The sequence below is a fragment of the Ambystoma mexicanum genome, chromosome 1q, assembly GCF_040938575.1.
Source record: "Ambystoma mexicanum isolate Mex_15411 chromosome 1q, UKY_AmexF1_1, whole genome shotgun sequence".
Classification (NCBI taxonomy): domain Eukaryota; kingdom Metazoa; phylum Chordata; class Amphibia; order Caudata; family Ambystomatidae; genus Ambystoma; species Ambystoma mexicanum.
The window spans coordinates 801,990,983-802,006,105 of NC_090922.1; the positions used below are offsets into that span (position 1 = coordinate 801,990,983).

At 49.7% G+C, this 15,123-nt stretch overlaps 1 protein-coding gene across 6 annotated transcripts in view; it reads right to left on the reverse strand.

The window, feature by feature from the left end:
- Window positions 1-15,123, reverse strand: part of SMG7 (SMG7 nonsense mediated mRNA decay factor) — a 1,316,737-nt gene that overhangs the window by 984,660 nt on the left and 316,954 nt on the right. For all 6 annotated transcript variants that reach the window (XM_069641403.1, XM_069641402.1, XM_069641401.1 and 3 more), the window contains exon 6: window positions 5,757-5,828. In XM_069641403.1, the coding sequence (XP_069497504.1) occupies window positions 5,757-5,828 (72 nt within the window). The remainder of the gene's footprint in view (window positions 1-5,756; window positions 5,829-15,123) is intronic.

Here is a 15,123-nt window from a genome sequence, read left to right on the forward strand (position 1 = left end):
GCCAAATTTATGAACGGGGCGACAAACCTAATAAGACCCTGGCCTGGTTGGAGAGGCGCGAACGGAGCAGGGGATACGTACAGGCCATTAAGTCTCCAGACGGAACACTGCTCATGGAAGACTCCGACATTGAGGCATTTGCCGCCTACTATAAGACGCTCTACACCCCACCTGCCGCAAGCCCGCCTTCGGAACCCTCATGCTACCTTGACCGGATTGAGACCCTGAAACTCACAACGCCAAACAGATCTCCTGAACGCTGAAATCACTGTAACCGAGGTGCAAGAGGCGCTTGCACAGCTCCAACCCGGGAAAACCCAGTGCCCCAATAAATTCCCTACAGAAACATGGAAATGCCTCGGTGGTACACTACCCACCCATTTCCACCTTATGTTCCTACGCAGCAAAGAGCTAGGGGCACTCCCCCTGGACCTCAGGAAGGCATGCATAATCGTCATACATAAGCCTGGGAAACCCCCGGACGAATGTGCCTCCTATTGTCCCATATCCCTGATCAACAGTGAAGCCAAGGTCCTCGCCAGAACACTCGCCAACAGACTACTGCAGGTGATAGAAACCCTCATCCACCCAGACTGATGTGGATTCATGCCCAATAAATCCACTCGCATGAACCTACGTCGAGTTCAACTGGCGCCGAGTAGAGCTAAGGAGATACCAGCCCCACTTGCCCTCATGGCAGTGGACTTTGAAAAGGCATTTGACTGTGGGGTGGGATGCTCTGTGGGCGAACATGGCTCGGATGAACCTGGGGCAAACGTTTATATCATGGGTCAAACTTCTCTATGCATTCCCGGACGCCATGGTAAGGGTGAACGGCAGGTCCTCTGAATCATTTCCCTTGGGCCGAGGTAAGAGGCAGGGGTGCCCGCTCTCCCAGCTTCTTTTCCTCCTGGCCATCGAGCCACTCGCAATTGAGTTTAGGGCTAACACCAACTGGACAGGATTCGCCTGGCCGGTGGGGGGGGTTGGTGGAGGACCGACTGTCGCTCTATGCGGATGACCTCCTCATATACCTTAGTAACCCGAGCACTTCCTGCCCGACTGTCTCCCTCATTCTCAGGGAGTATCAAAACTTTGCGGGCCTGAAGGTGAATGAAGCCAAAACCATTTACTTCCCGATTCAGGGCAGCGAGTCTGCGATCCCCGAGACCTGCCCAAATCATGTCTCCTTTAGGGAATTTAAATACCTGGGTACACGACTCAATCCGACACTTGGAGGGTTCCTCCAACTGAACCTACAACCAGTAATTGACCGGTTCAATAGAGATACCTCCCACTGGCAATCACTCCCCCCATCACTAATGGGCAGAGCTGCGCTCTTTAAGATGATGACCCCTCCCCAGACTGCTGTACGTACTCCAAAAACGCCCCACTTGTCATTCCCCGTGAAACCTTCGCACTCATAGACAGACACCTTCGCACGCTGCTGTGGGGTGGGACACAACCCCGAATCGCCCTTGATACGGTTTAGCGATCAGTTTGGGAGGGAGGCATCGGTTTACCCTACATACGCACTTATTACCTTGCAGCACGAATCGGGGAGTAAACGACTGGATACACGCAGACCCCACGCTTCCCCACATCCGTATTGAAATAGAGATCATGACCCCGTTAACCCCACTGCAGATCCTGTATGCCACCCACAACCAACCCCCGATGTTACCCGGAATGATGCACCATATTTGCCAGGCCTGGCGGGAGGCGCACAAACTAATTGGCTGGAAAGGAAAGCCAACACTATCCCAACCCCTATGGCACAACACGCTCCTCCCGGAAATAGTGAAAATGGGCTCATTCGGTCACTGGTGCGGGAAAGCGATACACACATTAGCACACGTGATACAACGGGGTCACCTCCTGGACTTCGAGGCCAAGCAAGAGCAATTCGACCTCGCCCCCATGGACCGGTTTCGATATGAGCAGCTGGCCCACGCCATCCGCACCCAATTCCCTGATAAGACAAACATACCCCCCTGTGCTCCCATTGAGACCAATATCCTCCCGCAATGCATTGCCTCTAAGGTCACATCCACTCTCTATCAAGCCCTTAACTCCTTCGGGGCTCCTCAGCTCGAAGGGCTCAAAGAGAAGTGGGAAAGGGATATAGGTCACCTGGAACCAGAAGACTGGGTGGAGGCATTAATGTCCCCTAGAGAAATTGGCATAGAATCTAAACTCAGGCTAATACAATTGAGAATCCTTCACCGCTCATACCATTCACGCACGGCCATGGCCAGATGGGGGGGATTGGAAGACGAGATGTGCCTTAGAAGCAAAATGGAACCTGCCACCTTCTACCATATGATATGGGACTGCCGGGTGATACAGGTCTTCTGGGAGAGCTGTATTAACATGATCTCAGCTACCCTGGCGACACCAATCCCTAGGGATCCCAAAATTGTACTCTTAGGCATCAGGGGTGAAGTTGACCCCTCAAAATATGAATAAATCTCACGATAGCATTGGGGGCAGGCAAAAGACTAATAGCGGCAAAATGGGGCTCTGCCGACCCACTGTCTCTGAACCGCTGGAGTAATGAGCTGGACAGATGCGCTGCCTCGGAACGCCGGATCTATAACGCACCGGCTGCCCCCGCAAATTCGAAAAAATATGGGGTAAATGGCTTGATGCTCACTGAAATCCATTCATGAAAGTAGATGGTTACCGACCTTGTCCTACAAATGTCTTACGGTTCTTGGCCCAGCAGGGCTCTTGTTTGTGATACTGCCATACTGCCTTGACCTGAGGTTTGCCTAGGTTTCACGTTTGTCTTGTTGTGTTGTTTAAACTCAAACAGAGTTATAAAAAAATAAAAAGGTAAGTAATACCTCAGCCAACACAGTGCCTCACCACAGAAGGAGTTTTTCAGCAGGACATCTTCAGGATCTGCAGCCAAAAACCTGGTCGATTCATTGTCGTGAAGACTGGACACTGAAAGGGAATTTCCAGCAGGATCAACAGGGAAGACTCCAGGCAAGTTTCTTCGCGGCTGGATGTGGTTCTGTGGTTTTGGCATCCTTTTCAGGAGCCAGGAGAAGACTGAATATCACTGGTTGGATTCTTGTCGCTAATCTGGTCCAGCACTCTGGTAAGGGGACCTTCAAGGATTCAAATGAAGTCTCTGGGGGTCCAGCAGGAGGCCACCAAAGTTTGTGTGATTCGGACTTCAGAAGACAGCACCGCGTAATATCTCAAGGTCCCAAGGTATTGGGGTAGTGCAGCCCAGCAAGGTCGCAGGACGGCTCAACATGCAGGTCTTCTTTAGTCTAGTGGATCTCACCACCCTCTGGGTAGGAGTTTCGTTTGGGGCCACAGGTCAATTGGGAGGAAGGGCAACAGCAGGTTCTGGTTACACAGCAGGCTCTCCGGTTGCTGGAAATCACTACAGCTGTCTTTTCTTCAGCTTCCTCTTTGGTTTTTAGCTCGAGTGGTCAACTTACCAGAAGCTTCCAGGTTCAGAGTATTTAACAGGAATTACAGCACAGCTTCTGCAATCTCCCCCTGTATTTTACAGAAAAGGGCAGTCTGGCTGTCCAATCCTTGGAGTTGGTCCTTTTCAGGCAAGGTGAAAGACAAAAGGGCTGCAGAGTTTTGGACTCCTCCCTCGCTTTGAGCCTTCTCAGACACTTTGGAGCCTTGCCGGGGAATCCAAAGGATTCCCACCGAAGACAAAACTTCCACTGATGTCGTTCCAGCTTAGAATTGCAGAGGGAGCACTTTGGAAACAGCAAGCACACAAGAAATGGGGAAAAAAGGAGCACCCTATTTTAGCAATATTGTGGCTCTTCTGTGCATTACCGAGGCTGATTTAACAGTCTGCAAGTAATAATGACTAAAAGTCATAAAAGTAGTTACAGTCATAAGCCATTCAAGTAAACTTGCAATTGTAACAGAAGGTTACCAGGTCCGTCGGAAAGGTAATACATTGTATCCCCCAGAACTCCACATAAGGTGGGGTGTGCTGGCTCACTTATTCAAAACGTAAAGGTGATGAAAATCCTTCCATTACTGGGGAACAGTAGTTCACCCAAGTTCATGAAAGAAATTAAAAGTGAAGCCCAAAGGGGCAACCAAGCCTAAATGTTCTGGGGTTGACACCGGTCAGGAAGATTTATCCTAAATATGAAAATCTCATGCAACACTTGGCACTAGCATGTATGTTGCCATTGGGGCGTGTACTGGCGGAGAGGATTGTTGCATACAGGGATACACCTCATCCTGCTACGGGCTACTCCCTTTGTAATGAGGAGAAGAAACATGAAATGAGACATGAGTGCCCCATGGATGGGAGTTGGAAGGGAGATTAGTTTGGATGAGGGCGAGATAGTTGAAAGGGTGAGTAGATACCAGATAGGAGTACAAGTGAAGGTATGATTAGAAGGAACAAAGGGCAGTGGGGCATCAATTGGAGGAAGAAGATATGAAGAATCAGGAAACCAGGGAGAGTGAGCAAAGGAGAATCGGTCTAGAACAGAGGAAGGTGGTGTGTATTGGCACACATAATGTAGTGTTGGATGATGGTCAGAGGTAGAACAAGCGAAGGATGACTCAGTCGGGCAAGCACATGGGGAGGAGAATGGAAGGTATATATATATGAGGTTGCCGAAGAGAACGTGAGCAACTGGATGTAGATGGCCTGCAGGGTAGCATGAATGTGAGTGGTAGTACTGATGGCAGTGGAAATCGTAGTAGTGAGTGGTCCAGTGTTTTCTAGAAGATTAAGTGGATTGAGGCTATAGATCACTTGTACATGTTACAGTAGTACAATCATTTGTCACAACAAGAGCGACTACATGGGGTTCAACGGTTGAAGTTAAGTTAAAGCTACTTGTCACTAAGGAATGTAGATGTTAGTTTTAGAATTAGGCATCAGTTCTTGTACTCTGTATTAGATTAGTATAGAAGTTATTTGGTTATAGGAATACGAGTATTTCACCAAATTAGTTGCAATTAATGAGTTTGTTACTTGCATTTAGCCAAATAAGTGCTACATTTTGTTATTGAGCAAGTCAATCAAATGTGTAAAGTGCACATCTTGTGATATGGAACTTGGTTCACAGCAAGTTCCATATCGTATGGAGATTCAAAGGGGACCATTAACTGTGAAGTTGATGGCAATATCAGTGCAGGGCGCTTACCCGATTCTTGAATAAACACATGTCCGCCACTCGCACTCCATCCCTCCATTACAACCGTCAAGATGATACGATTTATTGCAATAAAACCCATGAAATTCAGCTGGGGTTGAAATTACGACCATGGCCCCTATGATGTAATTTTGTGCGTACATAAGGGTCATGCGATATATGCTTTTCTCAAGTCTTACTGGCTTAGTGTTTTAAGGCCTAAAATATTGCATACTTGTGTGAATTCCTGATCATTTACATGTGGTTGTGTACTTACACACCACCCCCATAACTCCTACAGTCTAGCGAATGTTACCTTGATTGAGTCTGGCTAGACTGTCAATAACTGTTCACCAACTATCTTGGCATCTCATAACCCTCCCAAAGTTATGGTTCTGAAAATCCATTTTAAGGGAGTAATTTCACAAAAGAGTTTCTATGTTTCTCAATACAAAGATTATGGTACAAGCTAGGACAGAATCTGTACTGATGCTGAAACTATAGCCACACTCGAACCTCACTCCCACCCCACCCCACAGGTGTCGCCGTCAGGCCCCACACATACTTCCACCCCCATAATGAAAGGTTCTAAAACCATGAAGCACTCACCATTGGATGGCACCAGCTGGGCAGCGTGACGGTAGTAGGATTCTGCCTGACTGGTCTGATTCCTGTAGCGAGCTGAATGTTTAAAAGGAAAACCATCAAAGCGAGAAATGACTCCACCATTCATACAATAAGGCAGCAAAGGACAGGAAATTGGTTAACATGTTTAATGGGATGGCCTGGCAAACCAAAGTAGGTAGTTGGTACCATTAGTGTTTGCAGCAGCATAAAATAGGTGTGTGGGGAGAACTAACCACAAAACCCAACAAGCAGAACCCCTAAAGGCCTGTACATTTCTGTAGTGTCTTTAAGATACCACCCACACCTGGCATATGTGCAAGGTACTAGATCTGGTGATCATTGTCAAACATATGTAGGGGTTGGGAGAAAAAGGGAAACAGACATGTTTACCAATGAGGAAATACATACTGAAAATCTCTAAGCCCTATAACAATAATGCACATCAATTTGGACCCTGCTCAGTCACAATACTAAAATGAATGCAAATGCACACCAATAAAACAGTCAGGTAGGAAATTAAAGCAAAGGCATCAAGAATGATTACAACATTTTGGAAACATCTTAAGTTTTACATTTAAGGGGAAAATATATATTTACAGTGTTACCAAGATTAGCCACAAAGTTAAAACAGAGTGAGCAGAGAAATGCAGAGCATGTTTTAAAAACTAATTAATAAATCAAGAGTACCAAAATTCTAATACTTTGTCCATAGCTCACTGACCCCTTGTTGGTCCAGGAAAAATGCCCATGGGCAGGTGAGTAACCTAGAGACAATGGGCACAATTCCAGAGCAAGTTCAACGTTCCACTAGAAATAATAGGAGGAAAGAATGGACCATCTTTTTTAGTAGAGGCAAGTCAGTTCTATCCCAGAGGCGCAGACTCTGCAGTGACAAACAGCAAGGAAGGCCAGAAAAGACCCTGAAAGACATGTTCGAGGTCGAAGGACGAACCAAGGGCCCCAGAGGAAGCAACAGCAGGGGAGGACGACCCCCAATAGAAGTCTGAGAAATGTGGCAGAGACTATCCTCCAAGGAATCTCGACCAGGGGCCAGGAGGACCACTGAAGTAAAGTATTATGAATAATTGCCCACCCCAGGATCCAAAGACAAGTAGTCACGTTGGCAGCACAAAACAATCTGTTATTTACAGGGCCTTATCTTCCAGGTGCGGTTTACAAGATGCTGAGCCACCCCCGACCCAAACAGACCTAAAGAGAAGAACAAGTTACTCTCTTACCTGGTAAGGTTCTTTCGATGGGATGGTCCGACGACGTATTCCATATCTATGACAGTAATCACCACAGCTGTGCTGCTTTGGAAAATCTTTCGCCGTCTGTGTCCTGCGTTGATTACGTTGATATGCCGTCCTCGAGGACCTCCTCCGACGGCTGCCGTCACCAGATGTTATAAGTAGGACGCACGACGCCCATAGCCCCAGTTGTAGTTTTTTTCCCATAACGATCTTCTGCCAGTCCGACCACAGAAGCCTTGCAGAAACGTAAACTGCAATCGCATAAGAAATTCTGTAGCGGGGAAGGCAGCGATATGGAATACGCCATCGGACCATCCCATCGAAAGAACGTTACCAGGTAAAAGTAACTTGTTCTTCGAGGGGATTGGATCCTCCGACGTATTCCACATCTATGACAGACTCCCAAAGTAGTACCAACAAAGGAGGTGGGAAAAGAATTTAGAATATAGAAATTTAGAATGCCCAATCAGATTTTAGAGTAAAGGACTGCCTTGCCAAAGGCTAGATCTTGCCCACGGATTGAATCGAGGGAGTAGTGACGTACAAACGTATGGACCGAAAGCCCAGGTGGCAGCATCACCAATATTACGAATAGGAACACCCCTCTGCAGGGCAGTAGAGGCAGCCATACCCCTGGTAGAATGGGCCCGCAAGCCTACCAGAGGGTCCTTACCCGCCAAGTGGTAACATTCAGAAATTGCCAAGATAATCCATCGAGACAAAGTCTGCTTAGTAACAGCTTGTCCCAAACGCCTTCCAGCGTAACCAATTAAGAGTTGATTGTCCACTCTGACCAGGGACATGCGTGAAATGTAGAAACTTAAAACTCGCCTAGGATCTAACCTATGGAGCCTCTCCTCATCCTTACCAGGATGCAGAGGAGGCTAAAATGCCGGAAGAACAACCTTCTGGCCTAAATGAAATTCCGACACCACCTTCGGAAGAAAGGAAGGACGAACTCTAAGGACAACCCTGTCCTTATGAAACAGTGAAGGGTGGCTTAACTGAAAGTGCCTGTAACTCACTCTGCGAGCGGAAGTGACCGCAACTAAAAATACAGTTTTAAGAGTCAACAGTCTCAAAGGGCAAGAATGTAAAGGCTCAAACGGAACACCCATTAGAAACCTGAGAACAAGGTTCAAATCCCAACCAGGCACCTGGAAAGGGGACGGCGTGAACACATTAGTGAGCCCTTTTAGAAACTGACAAATTAAAGGAATTTTAAAATAAGAACACTCCTCAGACGAGCGCTTAAGTATGGACAGCAGGCACCAAGTCACCTTTATTGGTACCCACTTGTATGCGCCTGTGGGCTAAAGAAAGCAAAAAAGACAGAACCACAGAAATGTCACATGAAAAAGGATCCACATTCTTAACCCTGAACCAGTCGCAGAACTTTCTCCAACGGCAACGGTACAGGGACTTTGTCCCCGGCCGTCTGGCCGAAAAGCAGCACCTCCATCACGTCTTCAGGGAGGTCCCAATCCCTATACCTCAACCTTTCAGAAGCCAAGCGTGAAGGTTGAGGGATCTGATCTCTGGATGGAGAACCTGACCCCCCCCCCTCCCGTGAGAGCAGATCGTCTCGGTAGGGAAGACGTGGAGGGCAGATGGACAAGTCGAGACGGTCCGGGTACCACGTCCTCCTGGCCCATGCCGGAGCAATGAGGATCATCCGGGAACCGAACCTGCGTAACCTCTGCAGCACTTGCGCGATGACGGGAACTGGAGGAAACGCGTACAGCAGTGGGAATGACCACTCCACTACGAACGCGTCTCCCAAGGCTCCTCTTGGAGGAAATTTCCACGAGCAGAACCTTTCGCACTTCCGGTTGACACTGGAAGCAAAGAGATCCACTTGAGGGGTCTCCCAAAGGGTGAAGATCTCCAGGAGAATCTCCTGAGCCAACTCCCACTCGTGAGAGATCCCGCTCTGCCTGCTCAGAGCGTCCACCGTCTCATTTTCGTCTCCGGCCAGATGAACTGCTGAGATCGAAATTTCCTGCTGGATTGCCCAGAACCAGAGCCCAGAGCTGCATCGCCTCCCTGCAGAGAGGAAGTGACCCTGCCCCCCCCCCCCTTTTTGTTGAGGTAGTGCATGGTCACTGTGTTGTCCGTCAGAATCAGGACATTCTTTGCTCGCACAGTCGGCAGAAAAGCCTTCAGGACAAGTCTGCCGGCCCTCCGCTCCAACAGATTGATATGGATTCTGGACTCCGACAGAGACCAACGAACGCTGACTGTCAGTTTGTTGACATGAGCTCCCCATTCCGTGAAGGATGCGTCCGTCACGATAGTCACCTCTTGCCAGGGCAGCCAAAACGGAGCCCCCTTCATCAGATTGCTTTTGACGGCCCACCACAGAAGTTCCTGGGCGACCGAGGGCGGCACCTGAACAGGGTACGACAATCTGCTGGAGGACTGAGACCACTGGAGCTTGAGTGCCCATTGCAAAGATCTCATCCGCAACCTGGCCTCTGGCACCCGAAGAATGCAGGATGCCATGAGGCCGAGCAAGCTCAAGAACTCGAACACAGGGAGACTCTGGGCATGTTGGAACTTTTGCACCATCTGCTGAATGTGATGAGGCCTCACCTGGGGAGGAAAACACTGCCCCAGGGACGTGTCGTGCACTGCTCTGATGTACTGGAGCCTCTGAGTTGGCGTCAAGTGGGACTTCAAGTTGAGGGAGAAGCCCAGTTTGTGGAGGGAGTGGCATGTGACGGACAGATGATCCAGGGCTTGCTTGGGAGAGCGTGCCCTATCAACCAATCATCCAGGTAGGGGTAGATGTGAATCCCCCCCCTTTCCCGAGATGCGCTGCCACCACTACCATGAGGTGAAGACCCTCAGGGCGGAAACCAATCCGAATGGCAGGACCCGAAACTGAAAGTGTGAGTCGCCGACCGTGAACCTCAGGTACTTCATGTGCTTTGGGTGGCTTGGCACATGAAAATAAGCGTCCTTGAGGTCGAAAGACACCAACCAGTCCTGAAGTTGAAGGGCCTGGAGGACTTGAGAAAGAGTAACCATCTTGAACTTGTCCTTCCTGAGGAGTTTGTTCAAACCGTGCAAGTCCATGATGGGTCTCAATCCCCAGTCTTTGAAATCAAAAAATAAGGAGAATACCATCCCTTGCTCCTCTCTGCTACAGGCACCAGTTCTATGGCGCCTTTCTCCAGCAGGGCTTGAATTTCCTGCGCAAGGAGCAGATCCAGAATCTTCAAAGAGATTCACTGGTGGACTGTCGTGAGGCCTCTGCCGAAAGGGAAGACAGTAACCGTGGGCTATGATCTTCAGAACCCACACATCTAAAGTAATGGCACGCCATTCTACAAGATGCTGCGCCAGCCTTCCCCCAACCGGCGAACCATGGGATATGGCCTCATGACTGAGCTGAAGCGGCTGCGGCGTTGCCCGAGGGCAAAGAGGCAACTGCCTGAGCGGCCTCGGCACCTCGAGTACCTGGTTTTCCACCTCTGGCACTCCTACAGTGGCCCCTTTGACTAGCAGCTCCTCTCACTTTACTAAAGGATGAGTAGTATAGAAAGGAACCTTTCCTCCATTGCTGACCCCTAGGACGAAAAGGCGGAGGTTGTCGAACTGCAGCGCTCAACGACTTCGCTGCAGCTTTTGAAGTCTGCAACCTCTCAAGGCTCTAGTCAGCCTTGCTGCCAAAAATATGTACACCATCAAAGGGCATGTTCAGGAGCCGGGCTTGCACATCAGGAGCAAACCCCGACTTCCGCAACCACACAAACCTGCGTATTACCGTGCTCGCCGCCATGGACCGGCTGACGCACTCTGCAAAGTCCAGACCCCACTGAACGGCCTCACACATGGCATCCTTGCCATCCTGTATCATAGCAAGAAAACCATCCCGTTCGTCCCCTTCGGGAATATGTTCAGCCGCTAAGGAAACAGTTCCACAGAGTGTGCGTGAAACGTGACAAGGCACATACGGAGTTGGCTGCCTGAAGAGCCATACCCCCCTGAAGAAAACACTTTCTTCACCCAACCATCAAAACGCTTGTCGTCCCTATCAGGAGGGACGGTAGGATACGACGCCTGCTTTGCTGGGGCCGTAGCCGCCTGCACCACCAAACTCTCCGGAGTGGGGTGCGTGGTCAAGTAGCAGGGGTCGCTACTGGCTGGGCGGCATTTTCACAGCAAAGACTTGCTCACTGCAGGGAGACTCTCCGGTGCAGTCCAAGCTGCCACCCCCCTCCTTTGCAGAGCCATATGGAACGGCAGTACCGAGTCAGTTGGAGGACCTTGGTCGTGGATATCCGTCAGGTCATCCTGCAGAAAATCCCCTGTTGGAGCGGACCACCCCAAGTACTCAGTGACCCTCGACATAAGGCGCCGGTACGAGGACTTGGCATGGGTGCCAGGCTCAGGCCTAAAGAACTCCACCTCCGGAGAGGTGTCCAGACCACTGGCGTCGTGCAGTGACCGACGCAGGTCCCCCATCTGGCTATGTTCAGAGATAATCTCGTCTGGTACCGTATCAGGAACCATCCCATCTTCAGAACCCTCATCCACCTCAGATATATAATCAAGATGGTGGAAAGTGAGCACAGAATGGGGGGCAAAGACATGTTTGGTCTTGGCCAGAGCCTTTCTAGGGGGTTCCACTGTGCCACGGGGGTCCCACTGTGCCACGGGGTACCTCCGACAAAACTGCCTCGAAAGGCGTCGAGTGAAGCAGCGTCAACAGCATCGACGGCTTCAACACAGGCCTCGAGGGCAGAGCCCCGAGCGTGTCCTTCGACAGCTGGGCGCCGATGGCGTCGATGACTTCCTCAGAGGCAGAGCCTCGAGAGAGAGAGAGAGTCCATCGACCTCAGCGCCACAGGCGTCGACATCTTCGAAGACTTTACAGGTGCACACGGTCTCGAGGGCGTCGAGGACCGGGAACGGGCATGACTAGAACGATTCCCCTTGTCCGAGCGGGGCCTTTCCCGCGAATCGTGCCGCCCACCCAAGCCCGAAGGTGGACGAGCGGTGTATCTAGTACGGTCACGTCCGACCCCACTCAGAGGCGCGGACGGACCGGTGCTCTGCGATTCAAGAATCGCCAACATTTTCTTACCGAAGGAAGCCCATTCCTCTGGAGTCGCATGCTTGGTGGGATAAGCAACCCGCCGACAGGCAGAGTCCTCGGACAAGGACGGGGAACGCGACTGATGACAGCGCTTCCGGGAGTGCCTCAAAGAGGCAGAGGAGTGGCGGGACCCACTCCGGGACCGAGACCCCTGAGACCTACGATGACGATGCAGAGAGTCACCCCTCAAATCGTCTGTCGAAAGCCCAGTGGACCTCGACTTCCGTGGCTTCAACCCCTTACCGACCGATTGCTTCTTCTTACGCTCCCGCAAGGCCTTGGACATAAGCAACTGCCAGTCGACACAATCATCTGTGTCGTGGACCTCCCCGAGGGCAGGTGTCTGCTAGTCCGTCACCGACATCTTGGGCCCGCAGTCCCCACACTTCTTGAAGCCCGGACGCGGGGTGGAAGAAGAGGAAGACATCCCGATAAACTTCACAATGAACAGGTTCGAAGAACCGAAAGAACAGAAACTCCAAAGAGTCGAGGCGCGCCAAGATCTCCGAAGCTAACACGTTCGCGGAAAAAACGGAACTGAGGCTACGTGCGTCCTACTTATAACATCTGGTGACGTCGGCCGTCGGAGGAGGTCCTCAAGGACAGCGTATCGACGTAATCTACGCAGGACGCAGACGCCGAAAGATTTTCCGAAGCAGCATAGCTGTGGTGATTACTGTCATAGATATGGAATACATCGGAGGACCCAATCCCCTCGAAACACAGGCTCCATACCATGTTGACCTTCAAGCCAGAGCTGGAAAACTCAGCGAGGAAGACTGCAGAAAGATGTGTAGGACAGTGGCTCAGTGGAATACAGATGATGGCAGCACCAAGACTGGGGCAATGCAGCAGCAAACAGCACAGAAAACTGTTGCACTCAGCAAGTTTCACAAAGTGAGAGCTTTCAAAATGGTAATAATAGCAGGAAGAGCGGGAAAGCTCATTCAGAAGGTCTGCAGACCCGTCACCTCCAAGTTACAGGAACGAATAAGCAAGAGAGGGGTATAGCTTCCACAAACATACTCCCTAAAACCTGCGTTACCCCAACACAAGTTTTAGTGAGAAGGTTACTGGCAGCCAATTCTATACATTCTCAGATAGATTTCGAGAATCAGCCCTGGAAGGAGGACTTTGAGGCCACCCTATTAAGATAAACAAGGAAGACAGAGGTTAGTAAAAACCCGATCAAGTTAAGGTAGGCGAGCAGTCAAGGCCTAGTCTCAGGAAAAGTGAGAGTGGTCCAGGGCTACAATGAGTCCAAACAGAGCAACTTAAATTCAAGGGTTCCATGCGATAACGTCCCTGTGGTTTGTGGGGACATCATCACTGTGGCACTGCAGGACACCCCCGCAACCCTGGGTTGAAATGTTTTATCCTGCACCCCCAAGGGGAGCGGGGGACAGCCCACCAGTCCCCTTACAAATGGTTGCCATACATAATGTCACCTTCCCAGCGACTATATGTGTGGCGACCATTTGTGTGGGGGTAATATTATCAGATACCAAGTCAAGATAGACAGCAAGTATATCAAAATACACTTGCGTATTAGGCCTTCAGTTACACACTAATCATAAAAAAATGTAAAGTATTGTCAATGAAAACCATATGGGATACACTACTCACCATAATCGTATTTCGGTGCTTGCATCTGCTTAGATTCACATGCTCTGCATAGTCTGACATCTAGTGGTAGTATATGGGGGGGGGGGTGGGGTGGAGGGGAGTCTTCATCTGGTGCACCAAGACTTACCTCTGCAAAATTGTGGTCCTAGCATCAAGGGCACCCGAGATTAGAGGGGAGAGTCTGACCGCGGCAAGTGAATCCTTTTGAATCCCTGTCCATCGGAGGCCATCGTCCAAAACACCTTACCTGTGTCTATTCCTGTCCAGCGAGGAGCCGTGCATCGTGTTCTGCTGCATTCTTCAACTGGGAGACCTTGCACAAGCATCAGACACGGACCGGTTGCTACAACCTGCAACCCCTGGGAATCGAGGGCCGAGGGCGGGAAAAGCAACTTTGGACCTTTTCAATCGGCCTGCCAAGTCCTGTGAAGAAACTGAGTACGGGAGGGTGAGTTGTAGCAATACATACCTGAACCCCTTTACTCCCTTTTAAAAGTTTGGTAAATTTTAGGATTACTTTGGCTTTGCAATTGCTTGTTAACACAAGCAATCCAAAAGTTGGGAACATGTTGGTTAGCTAGTTTAACTCGTCCTTTGACACTTGGAACTGTTCACCGGACCCCAGAGATCCGAACTTCATCTTTTTCCAGCTAAACAAAACTTTATGGAACTTAGCTGAACCTTTGGCACAAGGCCCCATACATCTTAAGGATGGACTTCTGAAGGTAGGGTTGAATCTCTTTGGACTAGTAGTGCTAATACTAATCTACCTTCCTTTTCAGTGGTTTGATATGTATTTTGCCCTACTCCAGTAATTGTATATATGCATCTAATTTTTAGTATCGAGTGATGGTATTACATGCTAGTAGTCTTTTTTCACTGTTATTTGGCCATAATTCTTATACTGGTTTGTCAACCTGTGTTCCTCGACTATTTCACTTTGTGTGCTCATTGTGGACCCCTTAGAAGCTCACCACCTCTTGAGACTTAGCCTAGACTACTCGCCTTGCTACCATAACTGGTTTGGCTACAGCTCGCAGAGTTGTCCCCGTCACAATACTAGGTTTGCCCACCAGGCCAGACTATAGAAAACCAGTCTTAACAAGACATTACAATCCTTGTCCATTGTAGGAAGAATTGCCTCAAGGAGGAACATCTTACCCAGGTTACTGTATCTGTTCCAGATGCTTCCGGTATTGGTACTGCAGCAAACCTTGGGGACGTTAGCGCGAGATCTTATGTTCATTTGGCAAATAAGTCCTTGCAGGATTGTTGCATCAACCGTATATGGATCCAAGATCAATGGCGGTCTGGCTGTGCAAAACACTGCGATATTTCCAAGCCTCCAAACTGACAGTTCTTA